The sequence below is a fragment of the Alosa pseudoharengus genome, unplaced genomic scaffold (assembly GCF_046254945.1).
Source record: "Alosa pseudoharengus isolate Yale_2024_CS ecotype anadromous, Long Island Sound unplaced genomic scaffold, YU_APseudo_1.1 YU_APseudo_1.1_scf_8, whole genome shotgun sequence".
NCBI classification, from domain to species: Eukaryota; Metazoa; Chordata; class Actinopteri; order Clupeiformes; family Clupeidae; genus Alosa; species Alosa pseudoharengus.
The window spans coordinates 26,324,169-26,347,108 of NW_027468870.1; the positions used below are offsets into that span (position 1 = coordinate 26,324,169).

Sequence of the window (22,940 nt, forward strand, 5' to 3'; positions counted from 1 at the left end):
CTCTGGTGTGAAACTGTATGCATATGACATAATGTTATTGGCACGGACATATATAGAGCTGAATATTTATTTCACAGAAAAAGAACAAGACAACAACCTGCCAACAACATTGGTGAGAACTCGGCAAAAAATAAGATCTCAAGTTATTCCAAAAACAAAGAAAGAAGGAGACAATCTCCAGGAAAAATCTCACAGGCTTAATGTCTGCCAATTGCCAAGTGTTTCTGTGAGTCTCTGCAAGTGCCAGAAATATTTTAAGGTTAGTGAAGATAAAATCTGGCTTACTTTTCCTCGAGGATTGGAATAAACAGCCAACAGTCTCTGTCCACAGACATTTTCCCAGGGTTCAACAATCAGTAAAATTTGAAATCCAAGTAATTGGCTATAACTACACTAACTTTAGACAATATTGACATGTCCATGAAACAAATGGCATGTATCTTCAGAATGTCCATGTTACAAAAGGCATATATCTTCGGAATGTCCATAGTCCTTAAAATATAGTGGAATGATTTCATGAAACTGGCAAAGACTGCTGTCAGCTCTATCATAGAGAAGTGCTTGTTTTATGGTTCATGTGTACCTGCACATTCTAAAAACAAGGTAATCAACATTCATGATTTACAAGGTCTTGGCATTATCATAGTAGTATAATTGTGTAAAATGCTTTGGATGCATTAAAGTGATTTACAGTACATTTATATTCTCCACCTAAGGACAACCATGGGAGAGGGTTGTGGTTGCCAGAGTTTGAAATGTCTGAACCAACATCGTATGAAGTAAACTCAAACGTAGCTGCAGTTATTTAAATGCAAGAAAACTCTGTTTTGCTTCCATCAGGTTACAGCTGGGTTTTTAAAGGAAATCCAGCGCCTTGTTTGTGCTGGTTTTGACTGCAGTCCTCTGGAAATTAAACCGGTTTTTCCCAGATGCAGTCATGTCTGGTCCCATGAGTGGAGGAGAGTATGAAATAAATATGGCTCATGTTTCCATTTATACATATTATACAGTCATGCCAGAAGATGGATTTTAAATATACCACTGTATTGTTATATTCAACATTTTCTGACTATTATTTACAGTTGTTTTCCACCACTAATCATCTTTTAAAACAGTTTATGCAATAACCAGTATTTATCCTAAATGAACATGATTGCCCCCTCATCTAAATCAATGCAAATAAGAGCAATAAAATATATAAGTGCATGGAACACAGCTACCAAACACGTACCAATGTATGACTGAATTCACCATCAATGGATAAAACTTGGGTGTGTTTTTTGCCAGAATTACAATGACTCCACTAGGTCCACAGCACCCCCTCTGGTCAGTTTGCGTGACCTTGCCTCAGGGTTCTTGAGCTGGTAAATAAGGGGAGACCTACTGCCACTCAAGGCCAAGAAGTCATCAATTTTAGATTCAGGGGGAAGAGACTCAGGCTCCCCATCTTTTCTCCAGAAGAGACTGTAGTCGTCTGGCTCACTGATGCCAAACTTGGCAGCACAGACTTGGGCCAAGACCTCCACGCTTACCCCTTTCTTCCACTGGAGGGTCTTCACCAAGCTACTCTCCTCATTCTGGAAGAGTACTTTCACAAACCTCTGCAACACAGAAAAAGACAGATGGGTGTCTCTGGAAGTGCCTCCCGTCCTTGAGCCCCTGCCATGGTAACCATGGAGAGCGAGTGTGATCATCTCTCGATCATGTAACTAAGGTAGCACCCCTTCTCTAGCAAAAAAAAATGTAAAATGAGTGCAATCACTCAATGTTGCGCAACCCACTTAATGTGAAGTCTAACCTGCTGAAGAGTTTTCCCTCTCTTGGAGTCGTTGCTGCGGCGGTGACTCCACTCTTTGAGTGACTCTCGGGCCTCTCGAGTCAGCCCACTGGCAGGAGGAGTCGTCAGCTCGCTCTGGATGAGGCATAAGCTGGCATAGACGCTGGTCAGATAGTACCCACCTTCAAGACAAAGGGCATTAGGTGAATGAGAGTGTGTGTGTTGGGGGTGGGCTCTCATGAAGTTTCTTCACAGATGAACACATACCTTCTCCAGTGAGCCATGGGGTGTCGAGCAGTTCCATCATGTACTCTACTTCTATCAGAAGCTCTGGTAGGTTACACTGTACAATCACATAGGAGAGAGCTGGCAGGAAGTCATCTGCACCAAACTCCTTCCCTAAAGAAGCATCATACACAACACATTTACATAAACATTCAGGGCTATGAAATCATTATAATATAGTTGTAAGAGTTTTAAGAACTCCATCAGACCACATGTTTTTGGGAACACTTACGTTTGTCTTTGTTCATGGCCTTGTAGATGAGTTTGCACACTTGTAGCAGCAGGAGCACTTTGTCAATGGGAGAGTAGGCGCGCTGTAGCATGGTTAGCTTCTGCCGTACCTGCTCTATGCCCTGGGCATCTGGCACGTTGACCTGCACCCCGAAAAGCTCCAGAGGCGAGCTCTTCTTCGCCCTTTTGAGGCTCTCAGCCAGGCGCTGGGAGGAGCCGTCTCTGTCGTGAAGGGCACGGAGGGCTCCGTCAATCTGTCCCTTCAGTGGTTTCAACACAGAGCGGAACATGGCCTTCTCCAGAGCCTGATCTGTGGGTGAAGGGTAGGCCACAAGAAAATAATGACGCAACCTCATCACAATCTAACTTCTGTGCAGAGTCAACAAACAGCTGACAGTTACAGCACCACTGCTACTTCAACTATCCTGTCATCTCACACAATTTCACTTCCGCAAAATGTGTTTTTGTGCAAGTGGAAACCTATGTTACCAACTACTACATCTACTGCTGCCTACTGAATGAACAGGCACTGGCACATACATTAACTCAAGGGAAACAATCCCCTCACCACATTAGTCTCCATTTTCTGGCGACAGTACCTTTTTCATCCTCTGGCAGCAAGGTCTCAATGGGGGGCTCCAGTTCCCCGCAGTCCTGGAGGAATGCCTTGGCCTGAGAGAGGAAATGGCGGATGCCCTGCAGCATCTCCACGGCCGAGGTCACCTTACGCAGCTTGAGGCTCTCACGCTGCTGACGCAGGAAGTCCTGCACGAGACCACCGAAGGCCAGGCGCCGGTCGCGCGACAGCTCCTCCACCATGCGGCCCACGCGCTTCTCCGGCATGAAGAAGGAGACGAAGGCGGCGCTCATCTTGCGCAGGGCGGAGACGGGCTGGGGATGGGGCTGCGCAGGGGGGCTGGGGAGGGGGGCGGCCGGTGCGCTGGTGCCCCTGTGGAGAGGCGGCCGCTCGGCCTCCTCGGCCTCGTCCAGGCTGCTGAGGGAGCTGCTGCTCTCCAGCTCGCTAAGGGACGGAGCACACCTCTGCTCCAGCACCAGCCCTGCATCTTCACTCAACTCTTCATCCTCTTCCTCCTCCTCCTCCTCTTCCTCCTCCCTTCTCTGATCACAGCTCTGTGCACATATAGAACTCAGGTTAGAACATTTAAAAAGAGCAACTACATATAATACCTTATGCATGTCAAATACCACATTCAAAAGACATTAGTTTGTGACTGGTGGTATTTCTCTGATTGCAGTTGGCATTTTAGCAGAAACCTTTGAACACTCGCTATCGCCATCTAACTGAGAACATAAATCATGTCCCATGCTTCATAAGAGCCCTGAAACTGTTAAAAAAATCCTGCATGGCTTGTCCATTGTAAATGTTTCAATAAGTGGGACACGACAGGTGCTAATTACTGCTCTGTTAATCATGCATTCAGATGGGCAACAGAACTCATCAGGTGGGAGGACAACATAACCATTCAGATGGTTACAGATAATATTCACATTCAAGCTCACATTCATATTCATATTCAAAAGTCTGATGCTTGAGCATTGCTTAGAACTAGAAACATAAAAAGAATGTATATCCTTTTTGAAAACAGCTTCTAGTATCATGTGATTAAACAGTATATCAGCTGTCATACCCGTAGCAGAGCTTTTGGCATTTGATAGTCGTCCTCCTCTGCTGTTGGCGAGAGAGTGGGTGACACCAGAGCTCTCGTTTTCTTGGGTAGCAGCAAGCTGGGTGCCCGGTAGTCTGAGACCTCCTCTGGCGCTGCCACGGTCTCCTTTGGTCTGTCTTTGGCCTCGTCCACCACGGCGGCCTTCTGCCGCACGCCTTTGCCTTTCTTGGCCTTGGCCAGCAGCGGTGGCGGCGGCGGCGGGGCGACCGGGGGCGAGAGCAGACTGGAGTTCTCGGTGGACACGCGCACTTTGATGCTGCGCTTGAAGCGGTTGCGCCGGTGCAGGGCCGGCTCGTCCTGCAGGAAGAGGGGGTTGATGAAGCACAGGGCTCCCTGGCCCGTGCCGATGTCCAGCTCTCGGGGGCTCCGCGTGCGGATGGGACAGAACTCCTCGAACAGGGTGGGGTTCTCTATGGGCGTGATGCAGTCCTCGGCCTTGAGAGCTGGGGGCGGTGGGGGTAGGACCTCAGCAGTGGGCAGAGGACCATTACGAGGCCCCCTGAAGTTCAGCTGCGAGCTCCAGAACTCTATGAGTAATGTGGATTAATGAGCTACAAAAATGTCTGGCTTGCACTGCTCACGTTCAACATTGCCACATGTGGTTTCGCACTTAACAGGAAAGCTTATACACTTCACATGGATCTAAATCCGAATCAGACTTAATTGTGAGTAGTTATTTGTTGAGCAAATAACAAAACATCTTTTTGCGCATGGCCTACAACCATGTAACAGCTCTGAACAAGTTTACCTTTATTTAACAACTGGTCAACACACACCTTCTGATGGTATTAGGTCAAATATGAATATTATATTATCACTACAGTATGTTAGGCATGTTTTTACATTCGAATATCATTATCAGCAGTTGGTGAAGTAGCCGTTGCCTTCATACGTACCTACACCCATGTGGGAGATTGACTCAAGTTGCTTGTGTGATGAGGCTCTCGCTATGGCCTCTGGCAGTTCAAGAGTAAATGGCAGGACATCCCTAAAACAAACATGTCTCACAGTTACAAACCTGAAAAGAATTTGGGATCTACCAGGGGAAATCCTCATATTAGTCAGAAAAAAAGGGGGTTCGACTAAAATGGGTGGAATGAGAGTTTATAATGCAATGTAGGTCCAATGTTATTACATAGAAGTTACTATCTCAAACCCTGCACATGACCCCATACTAACCATCTTTTCACGGACCCTATGTATGAAAAACACCTGGTCACAGACAATAAATGCAATAGTACCTATGGCTACATAAACAAAGAGCACTATCGTACCGACTGACACAGTAGAAGGCAATGAGACGGCAGAGATCAGGGAAGCGTATGGCTGAGCTGTCCAGGGAGAAAGCTGTGGGAGGGCAAACAGGAGGCATGAACTCTGGCATGTAACATCAGCATCTCAAAATGAGTATGAATAACAAAGCAATAAACATCTTTCTTTTATGTGTCAACTCAATTGAATGGAACTCACTGGAGTCCTCTTCACGAATCACAAACTGTTTCACAAAGGAGGGCACACTGTCATCGGCCAGCCGGACACAGAGCACCTTCTTCTGGGATGTGCTGGACTTGCGAACCAGGAATGTCTGTAAGTGTCATTTACACAAAGCTACATTTATGTCATTACAACAATGGTACAACTATTTTATTCCCTGAATACAAAGGAAAAGCATCACTATTGACACCATTGAAGACTGCACCACTGTTTGACATTAACATTATCTCTGTTTAAAGATCATTAATTTCTAACCATGCTAATGCTACTTCCTATTCAAACATATGTTTTGATGGAACAAGACCTCTAAGTGTGCTAAAACGTTTGAACAGTAGTGGAGAGAATATTGAGTAAAGCACATAAGCGTGGCTCACCCCGGGAGGCTCCCGTTGCAGGACGTGAAGGGCAGTGGCAGAGTTGATGGACAGCTGTAGCCACACAGGGTGTGTGAGCAGCAGACGGTCCAGCACACTGATGCTCTTCAGGGACCCCCTCTGAGGACACACCTGCCTCTCCCCCGCCGGCTGGGCCTCAGGGTAGTCATACACGGGGTCACTCTGCATCTGGGGTGAACACATACTCACTCACTTCAGTCGCCAACGCTAACATGGTAACAAACTAACATTTGGCCTTTTGCCGACAGGATAGTTGAGAGTGACAGGAAGCGAGAGAGAGAGAGAGAGAGAGAGAGAGAGAGAGAGAGAGAGAGAGAGAGAGAGAGAGAGAGAGAGATGGGATGGGATCAGGAAAGAGCTTTTGCCTTAATGTAGACAGGAGAGTTGAGATAGTTGAGAGTGACAGACAGCAAATGTGTGACAGAGAGAGAGGAGGGGTGGGGTGGCATTAGGAAATGACCAATGGGTCAGAATCGAATCTGGTCCCCTGCGGGCACTTACACAACAGCTGCCCTAGTTACGCCTCATTGATGACAAACATTTACCATAGGCCAATTTCAAAACTCTAACAAAAATGAGGCTCTTAAGTTTGGTTGATATGACCAAATTCTTTCAAAGAATTTCTTCAGTTCTTGTATTTTCTCTGAGTCATAAATGTCTCCTCCATTCAGTTATTTATTTTTAAGACTCACTCATCCAACAGAATGTATCTCTTGCTTCCGATTGCTTTTCCTGGCGTTGGGAAACTTCCCCACTACTTCTTTTTCTCCCCCATCTTCGACCATGTGAGTTTTATTTGTCATTGTCTGAGTAATACTTTACAGTGACTGTTAAGCTTTATTTTCCACCATCCATTCATTCAGTAGTTCTGGGGTTGCCACACCAAATACACATCCTATGTTTCCCAACAGCATGACAACATGGGCTTAGTGAGTCAAAAATAGAATGTCATAGTTGACACAAACTCAAAGTAAACTTGACTTGAAAACCATTTTCTTTCTTTCTTTTAGCATATCCTGCAGAAAATTCATTCTTCTAACTGAACAGTTCAAATGAGCATTGGATTAAATGGTAGGCCTGAACACCCACATCTTTCCTCTCTGGGCATTGGGGGTGTTGGCATGGAATCCGAATCAAACCCACAGCAGTCAAAAGGCATGCTTCCATGTGCATACAAACCCTGTTTTAATATGTTATGGGTGCTCTGTTTTGTAAACTGACTTTTTGACGTTTGACTTTCAGATAAAATTAGAAACAAATATAGATGCAAATAAATTAAATAATGTCAACATTTCCCTCTGTCTCTGTCAAGAATGAGATATGAAAGAAATGCATGATTGTAAAGTATAAAATTTGCATATTGACCATTACCTCTTATTATCTTTAAGTTGGGTGGCAGAAGATCATGTGTGGGCTGCCATGGATTGTTCTGCAGCAGCAGATGGCTGCTATGGCAACTAAAGCCCACACATTCTGCTGGGCTTTCCAGCCTACTGGCAACCCAGCCTCCAGGGTCCCAGTGTTTCAGGAAGGCCTTTACAACAGTAGCCTACCTCGAAACTTCCCTTATGGTGTTTAATTATACTTTACAACATGTTACTGGTAGTTTGCGTCTCGAAAAACCCTGCAGCACACCAAAAGAAAAAGCCAACTATAATGACTATATTCAGCTTTGGCTAAAAATGTAATTATGGTGTTCAAACAGACAGTCCAATCTGTCTTGTATTAGGCTACATAGAAATGGCAGGCTGTTCCTTTCACACTTACATGAATGCCTGGATAAAAAAATGGTGCTTTGGGGATACTAGGATAATGAAGTTCAGTTCAGATTTTCAAGACTTGATATTTCATAAACTGTTGCTTATATCCTTGAAGAGCAATGATATGGATACAGTATCAGACAGGGGAGACTTTGAACAGAATTTAGATTTTAAAAAGTGAGGATTATGCAATATGCACCAGGCTGACCAAGGAGTAGTGGCGACTGATGAGCTAGGTCCAGGACTGATGTGGACTATGCTGCATTACATCTTCTAATACCAGCTAGGACTGTAACAGGAACCGAAAAGAACCATTCTAGAACAACTACTGAAAGAGAGAACCAATCCTAACACCCAGCTCTACTGTGCTGCTTTCAAAAAATTAACCATACAGTTTTACCAAAGCAGCTTTTTTAATGATAAAGCTTTTAACTATCTGCATATGTCTTCAAATTGACTGCCATGAATCCCACTGCTCATAAAAAGTCAACTACAAACAAAATAACAGACATCAAAGACAGTGCAACAGCTAATGTGTGAGTTTGCAAGTAACTGTTCACATTTGTCATTTCATTGGCATTTAAAGGGATAAGTGATGACAACCTGAAATTCACATAATTACATTTAATTTACCTGTCACTTTTCTCCAAAGTGAGGAATGACATTCAATCTTGCAAAAAGAGACCTTAATATAACATTACTACCTTACAAACAGCACAAGATAATGAGTATGCAGAACAGAGGATAAGAGTGGAGAGGTTTCAGAGCCCAGCATAAGAGTTGTCAAAGGAGATAGTAGTTGAAGGAAGTGCATGGTAAGTGCAGGTTAGTTACGCTGGTTTTAAGGAGGTATGTGTCAGAAGAGTTGGGTCTTCAAGAGGACCCCCTGCTCTGGTAGCCATTGGTAGTCTGTTCCACAGTTTTAATAAAACTTGAATTTCAAGGGAAGGGTAAGCTATGTTGTACCAGTCATTATAAGCTTAGACTCTAGACTTAATTAGGAAAATCACAGTATGCAGCCTGAAGTTACTGGTAAAACAGAGGAGTGGCTTGCACAGTACAAAGACTATTGGACAGCCCAGAACACAGAAGTAGGCAGGGGTTGGGCAGATGTGAAACCACTTGGGTTTCCACATGAACTTGGCAAGTCCAGGCTTGGTGAACGGAAAGGTTTAAGTATGCTCTTTGAGACCAGAGCTATTTTCTGCATTGCTGATTACACAGCAAGCTTAAAGACAAAAGTAGTTGTGTGGTTTCAACAGCATGGATGAATCATAAAATAAATCAACTGTTTAGAGATAGAGATAGAGTAGGTAGGAAAATATTTTCATATATTGTAGCCTATATCCTAAGACATCCTATCCTTTTAATGAAACAATTAGCCTATTGTAACACATCCTCTAACCTACATGCATTAATTGCATAGTTTATACATCCCGAATCACAAGAACTAATCAATTTGGGATAAGTCTGTGAATAAGTCGATATCAAATAGTCATTTACGCTGTGGCTACAACATGTTAATAACACATAATCAGGGGCTCTAGTGAAAAAATGGCACGTCTCGATGCTTCTTAAATTAAATGTTTTAAAACTAATGGATAATATAGTAGCATATATCTTACACCAATTTAGTTGAATAGTGTCACACTCATGATGTCAGCTTGTTGAATTAAACTTTGAATACAGCCTACTGTATCTATTCTGGCAACGTCAGATATTTCATTAGGCGTAGGCTATCCAGTTTATTTAACTGGCCTGTCCATTTATCACAAGGGAAACACTGTGTTGAGGTGATTTTTCTTTCGTCATAAATTGCTCGCTTGAAAAAATCATGTCCTACAGGTATATGTGAGGAGCCTATTTGAATTTAATCTTTACCCTGGCGTCAGCCCGGCTGACATAAAGGCTAGGCTACCTGACCTAACCTCCTGTTCCGTCTCCAACTTCCTTGATCGGAACCCATGCAAGGTTTTCCCAAAACAACTTGGGAGACATGTTTTACATTCAAGAATAACAATCCAAAGCTGGCACAAAACAAGCTGCAGTGTATCCAAAACATAACTAAACCAAAGGTGTGTTTTCTTACCTTTCTGATAATCAGTCTCTAAAGGTCGTTAAAAGTGCCGAAAGTTCTCCAGATGCCGTCGGATCCATAGGACTACAGGCTAAATTATGACCAATACTAGTACTAGTGAGTACATTTTTGTTCTGATTTTAATGAACATGAGGTCCGCGAAACTTCACGCGATTTGGATTGTATCATGGCTCAGTCTCGTCTTCCCGTGGGTATTTTGTGGTTAAACACGCTCATCGCTTTCGGTGGAGCGCTGGAATTACGGACGCGCATGCGTGTATTTCTGTTGACATTGACAATTTGACACGTCTGTGAAAAAATCTAGCCTACTACTGGCCTACTCCTGTAATACATAAAACCTTTGAAGATAATCTAATGAATGGCATATTCCTTTACAGAACAACATAAACCCTTGCCTTACAAAAATCAATCATCTAGTCAGTTTAAGACTTTTTTGGATCAAAGTTTAGGCTTATTTATTGCAACAATTCCAGGACAGATGCCTGCATTTCTATGTCCCATAAGACATGGAATAGTTTATTTCAAGGACCAAGGAAGGTATGGCTACAGGAACACAAAGGGATTAGCCGATTGACTTGAGTTTGTAGCCTAATGCAACAATAAGCTTAAAGAGACAGGCCTATTCAAATAATTCCCTGTTAGGCTACATTGTTTTTTACATCTGTCAGTTGACAGTTGAGAGTGTACATTTCCCATAATTTAAAGTTAGTGTAATTTACCAGGCCTTTTACATAATTTAAAAAGTAGGCCTAATAACTTCCAAAAGCATTTGGGAGAGTTGGTTGAAAATAATACACTATCTGACCAACAAATTCCTGCATGCAGCATGAAGTTGGACAGAGATAGGCTGATAGCCTGTAGCACTGGAGAAGTTAGGCAAGGCATATGAGATTACACATTTTTCTCGAAGAGATTTATGATGTGTCTGATTTCTAAACTCTTCACCGTCTTCAATAGCATTACTTACTTGCATTTCCTGAAGAGAATGGGTCTATGAGGTTTGTGAGGCAAATAAGTTGCAAAAACAACATTTAAAGTTAAAAAAGTTGTTCATAACATGCTCAGAGAATCAGACATTAATTTATTTACCAAAAATATTTTCCTTTGTATGACATGAAAAGGGATTGCTGACTGTCACTGAGATATATAATTAAGCAATGTAACATCTGTGATTAGGAATAATCCAGTGGTTGTGATTTGGATGTATCTGTTCAATTTAAAACAATAAAAATGTATAGATTATTAGATTAGATTATTAGAAAGATTATTAACCTATATACCATACATATACATTGATTGACTGATTGATTGAGTGGTTGATAGAAGAGAAACAAAAACAGCCACCATAAGACCAAAAAGGCATGCAAATACAGTATGGCCAATGCATAATTACTAAGTAAAACACAATGAGGTAGTATTTCCAATTCATTAAAGAGAGTAAGACAGAGAGTGAGAGTGTGAGAGTTTGTAAAGACAAATGGGAGGAGATATAAATAGATAGGCTTTATATGAGTGAGTAAAATACAGATAAAGACAAAGAAATGAAAGACATTGATAAATTAGAAGATAGAAAGAAATAGACAGACAGAGAGAAGATCTGATGAAATAGAGAGAAATGCGGAAATGGTCATAGGCCAATGGACGGCTTTAAGTCACCTTTCTTCTTACATACCCGTAACATTCCACACTACATTTGGTCATTTTTGCTAAATGTTTTATGAAGTGTAGAAAAATTTAGAAAAGAGAGAAATGAAGCTGAATTATTCTATTAGAAAAATGAGAGAAGGCTCACAGAATAGCATTTTTCTACATAAGCACGGTAACAAATAATAGACTTGCTGAAATAAAGCATGCCGTGTTACCATTATGATGCAAGTGATCTATATCTTAACTATATCTTTTGATTAAAGGTGCTCATCTTGTGCAGTCTTCGCCAAAATTCGGTCTTCCTATAATCATTGTCTGCTTGCCAAAGGGAGATTGTCCACTCCATGGGACTGTCAAAGAAAATGGAAGTTCTGTAATATAAAGGTGGTAAAACAAATTAATTTGCTAAGAACCATAAACATAAAACATTAATATGTCAAAATAATGTATCAAATCAGTGATCATCTATTACTTGCATTACCCATGGCAAAGACATACCCAGTTGAGTAGATTAAAGTTTTTAGAGATTTTCATTCTGTAGATTCTCGTAAGACTTTTTCATGTTCTTTTTCATGACTGCAGACTCGGTTCCTTGGAAGGCTATGAAGTGAGTCAACGTTTGCATTCTGGAGAGACAATAAAGTACAGAATCCTGACAAAACTGCAGTTGCCTTATTAGGAGAGGACTTTACACCATTAGTAAAATGGAAAAGAATACAAAACAACGGTCATTTTTGTAAAGTTACCTGTGCCACAGCATAGCAAGAAACTGGATCAGAAGTATAAGTGCAAAGCCAATGACAAACATTAAGCCAATGGGATCTAAGAAGATTTGCCCATTTGGATCTATTGTCCCATTGGTATAAATCTTGGGAATTTGGATACTGACAGCCCCTTCTATCTTCTGCAGGAAGAATGTAGCCACAAGCCAGAGGGCATTGCAGACGAAGTAGACAAATGTGGCCTGTAGATGGTGATAGAGAGGAGCGCAACAAGACAAAGAGACACAACTTTAAGAGATGGACATTATATTTCCACTGCAGACTGCAAGGTGTTGATAAAATTTATCTTGACGAATGGATAGATAGATAGATAGATAGATAGATAGATAGATAGATAAAATGAGATAAAGTAAACCTTGTTTCTAAGGTCTTTAAGGTCTGCTTCAATTTTCTTCTTCCTTGCCATATCCTCGTCCAGAGGCTTTAGATAGTGTTCCTGGAGGCCTTCCCAAAACTGCACTTCATCCTGGGATGAGTTAGTCAATTTCAATTCTTCATTTGGAAAATATGATTATACCAAGGGTCAAGTCTATCCTTGAGGTTAATGAAACTTACTTTATCGAGATAATGTCTCTCCAGCTTCAGTTCCCTGGATTTCTTCACCAGCTGTGCAATCCAGTCTGACAAATGGCACATAAACAAACATGATCAAGATAAGGAATGAATCTTGTATGGTGCACAGAATACCTTAAAAAAAGACAAAATATTTACGACTCCCTGGATCTTCTCTGTGGCTAAATAAACAAACAAACAAACAAACAAAAAAACAGGAAATATGTTTAATTCATGATTAAATATACTGATCTAGTAGTTATGAAATAACTGTTAGATCACAACAAACATTCTGTTTAAAATACCTTTTCTTCTCTTCTGGCTCTTGGTGACTGGCTGAAACAGGTTCTGTCTGCTGAGCACTGACAGGTAATACCTCCGTCACCTCCTGGTCCTTGCCAACCTGAAGCCCCAGGTTCCAGCGGCAGCACTTGCACCTTCTCTCAAACTTGACATTCCTCTCAACGTGACATTCCTCTCAAACTTGACATTCCTCTCAAACTTGACATTCCTCTCCCCAGGACACGTTGTTCATGTTGACCATGGAGTAGATGGCCAGCAGGAGGTAGCCGCTGGGAATGCGGAGCATGTAGAGGAAGCCGTGGACAATGAGGTGGAACTGGGTGGGGTGGAACAGCGCGGTGATGAGGTACATGGACACGATGCTGATGAAGAAGAGGCCGCTGGGAGTCATGAAAGTGCCCTCCAGAACCATGTCCCCTGCACACAGGAGAAAAATATGTTTGTCATGTGTGTGTGTGTGTGTGTGTGTGTGTGTGTGTGTATGTGTATGTGTGTTTGTGTTTGTGTTTGTGTCTGTGTGTGCAAGCACTTATGTGAGTATGCAGAACACTTCATTTGTAAAGAGACATGAAGTTACACAGACATGATTGTGTATTCTGACATGAGTGTGTGTGTGTGTGTGTGTGTGTGTGTGTGTGTGTGTGTGCGTGTGTGTGTGAGTAAGTGTTAGTCTAAGAGTCTCAGAGAATGTTTCGACCCTTACCAATGATTGAAAGAATGCTCACAGTCATAAGGAAGGCGTAGAATATGCTCATTAAGGCAGCAATGGTGATTTGGGTGTTGGTGCTGAGCTTGTAGCACAGAACCAAGTAGATGACTGGAGGCACAATAGCTAGTGCAAGTGCTAGATTAGGTGAAACCCCAAAGACAAAGGAGAAGCTTCCTGGAAGAAAAGAATTGGCAAGATGTTTTACAATACATTCTTTATCGTCATTGTGTGCACATCACAGGTGCAGGAAAAAAAAACACTCTGAAAACAGTCTGCACACTTTGCTCGCTCCTTTTTGAGAGTTTTCATTTCATGAATCTCATGATGACCTCGGGTCAGAGCACACATTGGCACATAGCATACAGTACCATATTGTTTCAATGATTTAAGCTCTTAGACATTAGTGACCACATACACCTACATATATATTAGACATGAACCACCAGCCCATGCAGTTTTCTAAGGCAGAGTATTTTCCCAGGTGGGCTCTCCAGCTCACCTGCGATCATCAGGCACACGGTGGCTGGGCCGAGGATGGAGGCGGCCATGTTGAGGATTTGGTAGAGGATGAAGAGGGTGTAGATGGATTGGACGTCTTCTGCAGCCAGTGGCCCACAGCATACTCAAACTTCTGGTACCACACCATCGGACCTGCGGTGGGAACACCCCAACTTAGTCTACTGGACCAGCGTTTGGGTTGAACAAATAACCCAGCATTTTTTAGAGTGTAGGCTTTAGATTGGTCCCTGTGTGAAACCCCCTACCATATAATATCTCTCCTGTGTGTATTTGAAATTACTTTTTATTGTTTAATTTTATTTTACTGTTTTTATTTATTTATTCATGTATTTATCTTTAATTGAAATGGAATTAATCCCCACCTTTGCAATTTGCCACTATTGTTTAGGAGCACATGAACCATAGGCCCTTATGTGTAAAATGATGTAACTGCAAAAATTTTTTCCGATTGGCATGCTGCATAGCGTATATATATTTGTATTGCATTTTGAAAATATGTATAAATTTATGGCTTTTATTTGCCCGAATTTCTAAACGATTCATAAAGCGTTCCTTCTAACCGGAAATGCTACTTCAGCTTGTACATTGTCGCTAGATGGTGGATATATTGCACCGCCTCGGGTAAGATTGGAGGCCGCCATAGAGTGTATTTTCGATCCTTCCAGAATGTATTTTCATTCTTAATAGTATTTTTAAATTGTTCGTAAAGTATTGTTGTTTGATCGAGGCATATGTGTTACTCGTTTGATGTTAATAACTGTTTCCTTGGTCATTGATGATGCGGTTCCTAAGCTAACATTAACATTAGCTAGCAAGCCGCGCCGAAATTCTTTGTAGCATTTATAGCTAACGTTAACTGTTTTACTGGCCTTGGTAGTTTAGCTAGCTAGACCTCCTGATTAATGTTTGTCTAGTTTGGCAACTGAAAACGATGTTAGCTTACATTATTCGGAGTACAACTGATTTTAGGCCTAGAAACCACTAATACATAACCCTACATAGCCCTGTCTTAATAGGCAATGTATGCTTGCACGTAACATTACAATACGTACAGGGACACGTCTAACCTTAGCAACCTTAACGTTAAACGTTTTAAAACAAGACGTTTGCAGCCAGGTTTCCTGACGTAATACATCCTTAGTTTACTTCCCCATAGTTATATTTTAACTGGTAAGATTAGACAGAGACGTATCATTTGAAAACGGTGAGTAAATCGCGATTAAAAGAAAATCTTCCAACTAAACTTGATAACTAGCCAACCTTAACTGTTAGCTGCTAACCATGTCGAGTTGGTAAACGTTAACCGCAAAAGTCAACGTTAACTTAGCAGTCGGCTAACGTTAACATATCTCTCTAAAGTACTGTTACATAGAAACGACAACCATCCTGTTTACAGTTTTAGTAAATGTTTTGACTAAAGACAGAACGACGGTGTGGTTAAAGATGACTGAATGATGTACATGTTTTAAATAAATTACGTCGCGCTAACGAATGTCAAGTTAGCAACAACGGGTTAGCCAACATTAGCTAGCCTAGTTTTTGCGCATGTTGTCCTGAACGACGGAAGCGACGTGTTGAATGGTGGACATGTGGCGTTGTAATGAGACTTGGCGCTATATTTTTTGGTTTGAACAGTTACATTTGGCATGGACACATTTCTTGTCAAGCGTGTGTGATTACTGACTTTTACTTTCTTCCCTTCAGGTGTGCTGTGGTGTAGATGCGATGGATAGGAACAACGCGGTGAAACTTTTTGTGGGTAATCTTGCGTTGGACACCTCCCAAGAGGATCTGATGACTTTATTTGCTCCATATGGCCAAGTTGTAGGCTGTAGTGTTCTTAGGCAGTTTGCCTTTGTGCATCTGCAGGGAGATGGGGCGGCAGACCGCGCAATACGCGATTTAAATGGCCGTGAGTTCAAAGGCCGAAACCTAGTGGTGGAGGAATCGCGAGGGAGACCCCTAAATTCAACCAAGGTGTTTGTGGGCAACCTGAGCGCCATGTGCACTGCGGAGGACCTACAGGAACTTTTCCAGACCTTCGGCAAAGTAATAGAATGCGACAAAGTTAAAGGTAAGCCATTGTCTGATTTGCTGCTTTTCTTGAATAGAGCTATGTAATGGGGGGGATTGGTAATAAACACATTTTAATTTATGTGAGTTAGGCTATGTATACTATGGAAATGTATAGAGAATTGGAAAAATGCATAGTTGCTCTAAACTTCAATCCAAAAAGTTTAGATCAATATTGACAAGTTCGATGATAAATAAAGAAAACTATCTCCGTAATGTGACTGGTTGTATTGTTTCAAACCACACAAGCTATTGATATTGACTGTAGTGATACTAATCTTGTCTTGCTTCACAGCCAGACTGTCATCGTCAGCAGGCTATGCCTTTGTTCATATGGAGCGCAGGGAAGATGCTCTGACTGCCATCGAAGCTCTCCATGGAACGACATACAAGGGACGCCCACTCTCTGTGGAGCTCTCCAAGATCCAGCCCAGCAAGCCAGTTACTACCTGCATGATCCCCTGTGTCACCTGTGGAAAGCTGGGCCACTATGCAGGTGACTGCCCAGCCGGGAAGGCCTCCATGGAGCACCACCAGAGTCAGGCTGCTGTTCTGGCGGCGGCGGCAGCAGCTGCAGCTGGCCTTCCCCTCCAGGTGCAGCAGAGTGTGCACAACTCTTTCTACAACACCACAAGCTTCGATCCGACGTTAACGGCTTTGAAGAACCTGACGAGCGGCACCAGCGATGGCAAGCCGGTCAGCGCGGCCGTCTACGGAGCCCTCGCCAGCCAGGTGTATGGGTCGGTCGCAGATCAGGTCTTAGTGGAAGACCAAAACGACGCCACAGATGGCTACAGCAGTCAGTACAATCCGGCAGTAGCAAAAGCTCCAACCGCTGCTGCTGTAGACAACCCAGCGTACAACGCCACCCCTGCCCTCCACAGCGCCGCTACAGCCCATGGTGCAGACTCCACTGCCCAGGCCATCTTTGAAGCAGCGCGTGCACGGTTTTTTGAACAAGGTCAACAGGTTCTTGCGGAGCAGCAGGCCGTCGCAAAACCGCCAGAAAGGGACCGCAGTCGTAGTCCAGTGCGACGCAATGCCCCCCTCTTACCCGATCCAGTTCCAAAACCTTTTGCATCACAACCGCAACAGCTGCAGCAGCAGCAGCAGCAGCAGCAGCAGCGAGCCGCACGGCGCGCCCTCCTTCCTACACCACCCGGTGGGCCAGAGGAAGCTCCATGTGTAGATGAGGACCCAATCACCAGGTACCCATTGAGCATTTTCAGCCACTGCCTTACACCATACATTTCTGTAGTTTCCTTTTACTGATGCATGACGGCTAAACCTAATTACCTATGAATGAGTACAAGTATGGATTTGGGAGGCGGGGGCAGCAATGTAAATATCTTTAACAATTAAATGTGTAAGTAACAGAAAATGTAATGGCAGAATTTTGATATTTGAGGATTACAAATTCTAAAACAGAAACATCTATAAATCACTTCCCAACCATTGTGTACATTTGTGTAACAATGTATTTGTTGTAGATTTGCGTTTAAAGTGTTAAAAAATATAGCAAAGACTAACCTGAAGGCCTGAGTGTACTTCGGCAGATAGCGGAAGATGGCAGAAAAGACATGCGCTCGTGCACATTGGTGTCTTCAAAGTATAAGCTTTCGCACCGATGATGGCCGTGGCCAGAGGCATTATGATTTTTTTGTTGTCCGTACATACGTTCATCTGAACCTACGTACGTCTGTCTGTCCCAATCACGTGAACGAGATATCTCAGGAATGCCACAAGGCACGTACTTCAAATTTGATATAAATGTTTAATTGGACTCAAAGATTAACTGATTTTCGAGGTCAAAGTTCAAGGTCACTGTGACCACATGTATGTCCCATTCATGTGAACACTATCTCCAGAATGCCTTGAGGCACATGCTTCAGATTTTGTAGAAATTTTGACTTGGACTCTCAAATGAATGATTTTTTTTTTTTTTTTTTTTATAAGCCAAAGGTCATAGTTCAATGTCACTTTGACCATGTATGTTTCATTCTATGAAAGTGATATCTCAATAATGCCGTGAAGCAAGTATAAATGTTTACTTCGATTAAAAGACCAATGCTTTAGATTTTATAGTCTAAAATCAATGTTATTTACATATCCCAACAATATATACATTTTAGTCATCACCTTACAAACTACATTCAGGTTACAGCTTGGCTAGCTGATTATTAGTAGTAGTAATTCCGGCGCCAACGAGAGTGGCAGCAATCCTTGTAGCTCGATGTCTTTGTTTTGCTTTTTGTTTACTTTGTTTACTTCGCTACTTTGGATTACATACTTTAAGGAGTGTTTCTCTTGAATTTCCCCTAGGGGATCAATAAAGTTTATATCTGTCTGATTACACCTGAGATCACCCTCTCCTGTCTTCACCACAGGTGCTACGCCGAGTACTACCAGCAGTGCCAGCAGTACCAACAGTATCAGCAGTATCAGATGTACCAGCAGTACCAGCAGTACACCTACCCGCCGCCGCCGCCTCCCATGCCCGTCGCCCCTGTGCAGCAACCAATGATGAACCCCATGATGGATGTCCAGCAGCACTACATGGTGCCTGGCGCTGCCACCTCACCTAGCGTGTATGAGCCGCCGCCATCACACAAGGAGCCCCTCCTCCGCCGTCCTGACTACTCCCACTTACACACACCAGAACCCCCTTACCGATAGGTCTTATCACATCAGCTGTGTGTGTGTGAGCGAGTGAGTGAGTGAGTGCGTGTGTGGGGGAGGAGAGCGGGGTACAAATGCTGAATATTTGTCGCTGGTCCTGTATAAGAGCAGTGTATGTGGCTTTGAGTTGTATGGGGAAGTGAGAGTTGAATATTGGTAATGACATCCTTAAAAAAAAAAAAAAAAGAGTCCATGGAGTCCTAAAGGTCAGACGAACTAAACTTCTATGGTGGATATCTACCATCACAGTGGGCCACCCTCTTGCTGGCTAGACCCATCTGGTTGTTTAGTTTGACCAGATGAACTTTTGCCTGAGGATTGGGGTTTGGAGTTGAATTTGGTTTATTTGATTACCATTGACTTTCAATACACATGGCCAGAAATATCCACTGAATGTGCCTTCTAAATAATGTGACAAGTGTCTGTACCATTGCTTACTAAACCATCGTACAGATATTACGGAGGACTCCAAAGGAGATTTAGGGTTGTCTGCTGTAGGTGTGAGCTAGACTTTGGCTTTTGCTCCTCATTGTAGACATTTTTGTTTCTAGTTTTAGAACCAAGATTTTTTTTTCTTTTTGAGTATTTGAACGATTCATGTTAAAGGACAGTACAGGTATGAGGGATGCTTAGTGAAGGACCTGTGTATGTACGTGGTGGTGTGAGTGTGTGTGCCAGACCATTTGACAGGGAACACTTGGGATATCATCCCCAGCGTATGTTGCAAACAGGACGGTGTCGCACACTTACATACTGTAGTCGCATTGTCCAATTGTCTTTATTGGGGTCGGAAACTGCTTCTGGGGTCAGGCGTAGTTAACTGCATCACATCAACAAACCCACTGCCATTTTCATTGAAGCCCCTGCTTCCTACCTACACAAACTTGCTTCATACACACAATTCAGCACATTCCCTTCCAGTGCAGACTTCATGGTCTGCACATCCCACAGAGCAAACCTCTGTTTTTTTTTTTTCCCGATCACCATTGTTAAGGGGCGAAACACACCTCTAGAGGGGATCAATCTATTGGACATGCCTTGAGGGGGAGGACTAATTTTATCAGGCATCCGTTTGCATAATGTTTTTTTCTGACTTCTATACTTCCTATACTTTGCGTGATGCAAAGAGTGTAACGTCATAGCTGTCAAATGGTTAAAGAGCAGAGCTGTCCATGCTTACTGCTGGTGAGCATGTCTTCATCTTCTGCACCCTGGTCAACATGTCTAAAAAGAGCAGGATGTTTTGAAGTTTTATTTTTCTTTCTCATGTCATTCTTTCTTAGTTGGGAGGCCTTACGTAAACCACTGTCAATATGTCCTGTTTTCATTTTTATTAGTTCAATTTGACTCTCACCATCACACATGTCACAGCGTCATCTGAGAGCTGTATTATCCCATCTTTTTTTCTCCCAAATATAAAGAATAGAAACGTGTTTAGCCGTTGTGGCTGACACACTAAACGTCACAGTAAAAATTTGGTTTTTAGAATAAAGGACAATGAAGTGCTTAAAATAAATGATATGTACCTTGTGCCCATTGGCATAATATTCTAATTAAAACATCATACCTTACCATAAAACATCAAGCCCAAAGTTATTGTTTCCAGCAATGTCCACTGCAAATAGGTTGAATAGACAGGAGTCTTTTGGAATGATCTCAAGTCTATGGTATGATCTACACAGTTGAGTACAACAATGCATTTAGGAGAGTTCCATCTTTACAGATGGGTCCTCTGTCATATGAATTGTAATAGGCAAGTGTAGAAAGGTATACAAGATTGTCATAACATGTGACTATATCGTTTTACTGCTTATAAGGATATCTCAAAGCCATAACCAGTCACATGCAATGACAATGTTTTTATTGAAAGCAATTCCTGTAAGGTCTTAGTTGGCCTCACACTGAACCCCCAAAGCACGAGATAACTTAAAAACAACGCAGTTACTGACAGGCATGAATTGAAAACGTCAACAAGTACTGAAATGTCAGTTGGCTTCATCCTATTTAGTCCTGCCGTCTTGTCTGGGTGAGGGTGGGAGTGGAGGGTGGCGGTGGCGTAGCTCTACACACAGCACCAGGCCTACACACATGTAAACCTGTATGTCGCTGCTGCTGTGTCTGTGATGTGTTCATTCTGTAGTGCATGACTGTTACTTTTACTGCTCTTCCAGCCACGTTCTCCCTTTTCGCTAACTACAGCTAAAATGGCTGCTGGGCCCATGGATGCCATGTTGAGTGTGACCGGGGGGAAGAGAATTAGTCGCACAGTGCCACGGACGCACTCCCCGCAAAGGTAAAGCCCGCTGCCCCCCAACCACGCCTGCACTTTGACCACACACCTCCCCTTATTGATCCCAACCCCTCCTGTTGGAAGGCTCTGCCCACTGAGGCAGGCCCGCTTTATGTTTGCAGAGTTGATCCATAATGCTGGAGGCCAAGAAAAACTGCCACAGAAACCTCCCCACCACACAAGGACCTGAGAGGTGCGTAAGACCGCCACACATACAAAGAGCTATGTAGTCGGCCGTACCTCAGCAAAAAACATAACCTAAGGGAATCCTGGCATGGCAACCTAGGACGACCGTGTCAAGGTCCGCTACCTTTTCCGTGTCCATCAGACATATACACAGTGTCTTATCCTCCATGACATCTGACCAAGGTCTCTTAAGCCTTCTGAGAACACAATGTCTGTAAGCAAGACGCATTCACATGAAAACATTACATATGATAATGGGTCCATTTTGTTTCTCCCAAATGTAGTGTGAATCACTTCATTCAAATGAAAGGCTGAATACGTTCATGTCAGTGCAAGCACGATTGTTGCCGTCTTAACCTTAAGACTGACCCTTAAAGTCGAAAAGAAAAAAAACACACCGAACCATATAGATTGGGAATGCAGAAATTGTTGCCTTGGCTTGTTGTGTGGCATTTGGTGTTTTTTGAAGTGTTTCCAGTAAGGCGAGAGACGAGACGTGCACTCAAAACTGAGATGCTGCGGCCCGCTCTGTGAAGGTGTGAAGGGAGAGCTCTGCTCTAAGGACTCAAAGAGGGTGGTAAGCCACAAAACACACAAGAATGCAGGTAGGGCATTGCACCTGCAGTCCATGCACACATGGTAGGTGAGTAACCACACACACACCCACAAACACACCAGCTCGGTCCCATGCCTCCCCATCAGCCAAATATACCCTCCCTCCATAGTCTCAAGGTCCCACCATCCCCAATCACGGGGCTGCTGCCAACACAACAGATGCCCAAACCTGACTTTCAGGAGATTTCAGCAGACTGGTTAGTTCTTCAAGAAAAATAAGAATTGGATTACCTTTATATATATTGGATGTGAAGCAAAATACCCCCCATCAGGATTGGGCATCTTTTATACAGACTTCAAACTGAAGTGGTCCATGGACCCCTTTAGAGTCCTTCCTGAATATGAATATATTTTGTGGTTTCTTTTCTCTTTTTTATGTTTGAGTTTTAAGCTGTAAAGTTGCAAGTCAGTTTGCATTTCATGTGACTTCTTAAAGAACACACTTGCATTTCGTGATATCTTTATTTTGCTAATGGATCAAAATCTGACAAGTTGAAATTGTATGAATGATTTAAGATAACAGCAAAATATTAAAGAGTCCAGCCCACCTCCCCATACCCTCCCTCATTAGATGGACTTTTTCTAATTGTTGGGGTGTTTCATAGTGTCTCTAGTGAAATGGGCTCCTCTAAAGCTTCGGGTAGCCTTAAATACTTTGTACTTTGTTCTTTGTAAGACTCAATAAATGATACGTAAAGGCATTGATGTGTCAGGCTCATTTTCTCTCTTAGGTGTCGCTGATAATTGCATTATGCATTTTACATTAATTTCGCATGCGTTTTATGATCATTCAACAAACAATTGACATAAGCTTTAATGTTGCACTACGTTTCCATTTCCTCACTGAGAAATGTGCC

At 42.7% G+C, this 22,940-nt stretch overlaps 3 protein-coding genes across 8 annotated transcripts; 1 reads left to right on the top strand and 2 right to left on the bottom strand.

Annotated features, from left to right (window-relative positions):
• Positions 1–53: 53 nt before the first annotated feature.
• rin1a (Ras and Rab interactor 1a) lies at positions 54–9,947 on the bottom strand. 2 transcript variants are annotated; one of them, XR_012984805.1, is made up of 12 exons: positions 9,720–9,947; positions 5,850–6,038; positions 5,452–5,566; positions 5,256–5,328; positions 4,878–4,969; positions 3,943–4,508; positions 2,893–3,424; positions 2,295–2,603; positions 2,045–2,176; positions 1,799–1,959; positions 1,232–1,601; positions 54–941 (listed from the first exon to the last, which is right to left on the bottom strand). XR_012984805.1 is itself a non-coding variant. In XM_076275289.1 (11 exons), the coding sequence occupies exons 2-11, from the start codon at positions 6,036–6,038 to the stop codon at positions 1,290–1,292; spliced, it is 2,481 nt and encodes an 826-aa protein (XP_076131404.1). In that variant the 5' UTR covers positions 9,720–9,947; the 3' UTR covers positions 54–1,289. The 2 variants fall into 2 exon arrangements, 1 of the variants encoding a protein (XP_076131404.1); XM_076275289.1 differs by having other exon boundaries at positions 54–1,601.
• A 922-nt stretch (positions 9,948–10,869) lies between these two features.
• LOC143112488 (chitin synthase chs-1-like) lies at positions 10,870–14,665 on the bottom strand. 2 transcript variants are annotated; one of them, XM_076274759.1, is made up of 9 exons: positions 14,221–14,665; positions 13,716–13,895; positions 13,015–13,429; positions 12,869–12,891; positions 12,713–12,777; positions 12,513–12,623; positions 12,122–12,339; positions 11,874–12,001; positions 10,870–11,746 (listed from the first exon to the last, which is right to left on the bottom strand). In XM_076274759.1, the coding sequence occupies exons 1-3, from the start codon at positions 14,267–14,269 to the stop codon at positions 13,206–13,208; spliced, it is 453 nt and encodes a 150-aa protein (XP_076130874.1). In that variant the 5' UTR covers positions 14,270–14,665; the 3' UTR covers positions 10,870–11,746; positions 11,874–12,001; positions 12,122–12,339; positions 12,513–12,623; positions 12,713–12,777; positions 12,869–12,891; positions 13,015–13,205. The 2 variants fall into 2 exon arrangements, with proteins under 2 accessions (XP_076130874.1, XP_076130873.1); XM_076274758.1 differs by having other exon boundaries at positions 12,713–12,891.
• Positions 14,666–14,819: 154 nt separating this feature from the next.
• rbm14a (RNA binding motif protein 14a) lies at positions 14,820–22,784 on the top strand. 4 transcript variants are annotated; one of them, XR_012984765.1, is made up of 5 exons: positions 14,820–14,861; positions 15,945–16,314; positions 16,609–17,521; positions 18,701–21,285; positions 21,367–22,784. XR_012984765.1 is itself a non-coding variant. In XM_076274757.1 (5 exons), exons 2-5 carry the CDS (start codon positions 15,966–15,968, stop codon positions 18,987–18,989), a joined length of 1,437 nt encoding a protein of 478 aa, XP_076130872.1. In that variant the 5' UTR covers positions 14,834–14,861; positions 15,945–15,965; the 3' UTR covers positions 18,990–22,784. The 4 variants fall into 4 exon arrangements, 2 of the variants coding, with proteins under 2 accessions (XP_076130871.1, XP_076130872.1); XR_012984764.1 differs by having other exon boundaries at positions 21,405–22,784; XM_076274757.1 differs by having other exon boundaries at positions 14,834–14,861; positions 15,945–15,995; positions 16,110–16,314; positions 18,701–22,784.
• The last annotated feature ends 156 nt before the right edge of the window (positions 22,785–22,940 follow it).

Bases quoted from the DNA above. Each gene is read 5' to 3' on its own strand.
- rin1a (XM_076275289.1), bottom strand. From the start codon at position 6,038: ATGCAGAGTGACCCCGTGTATGACTACCCTGAGGCCCAGCCGGCGGGG. The intron at 4,509-4,877 runs GTACGTATGAAG...CATTACTCATAG, and splicing joins AATCTCCCACATGGGTGTAG to AGTTCTGGAGCTCGCAGCTG. The intron at 3,425-3,942 runs GTATGACAGCTG...ATATGTGCACAG, and splicing joins TGCCAAAAGCTCTGCTACGG to AGCTGTGATCAGAGAAGGGA.
- LOC143112488 (XM_076274759.1), bottom strand. From the start codon at position 14,269: ATGGCCGCCTCCATCCTCGGCCCAGCCACCGTGTGCCTGATGATCGCA. The intron at 13,896-14,220 runs GTGAGCTGGAGA...CTTTTCTTCCAG, and splicing joins CGTGTGCCTGATGATCGCAG to GAAGCTTCTCCTTTGTCTTT. The intron at 13,430-13,715 runs GTAAGGGTCGAA...TCCTGTGTGCAG, and splicing joins GAGCATTCTTTCAATCATTG to GGGACATGGTTCTGGAGGGC.
- rbm14a (XM_076274756.1), top strand. From the start codon at position 15,966: ATGGATAGGAACAACGCGGTGAAACTTTTTGTGGGTAATCTTGCGTTG. The intron at 16,315-16,608 runs GTAAGCCATTGT...CTTGCTTCACAG, and splicing joins AGAATGCGACAAAGTTAAAG to CCAGACTGTCATCGTCAGCA. The intron at 17,522-18,700 runs GTACCCATTGAG...TCTTCACCACAG, and splicing joins GATGAGGACCCAATCACCAG to GTGCTACGCCGAGTACTACC.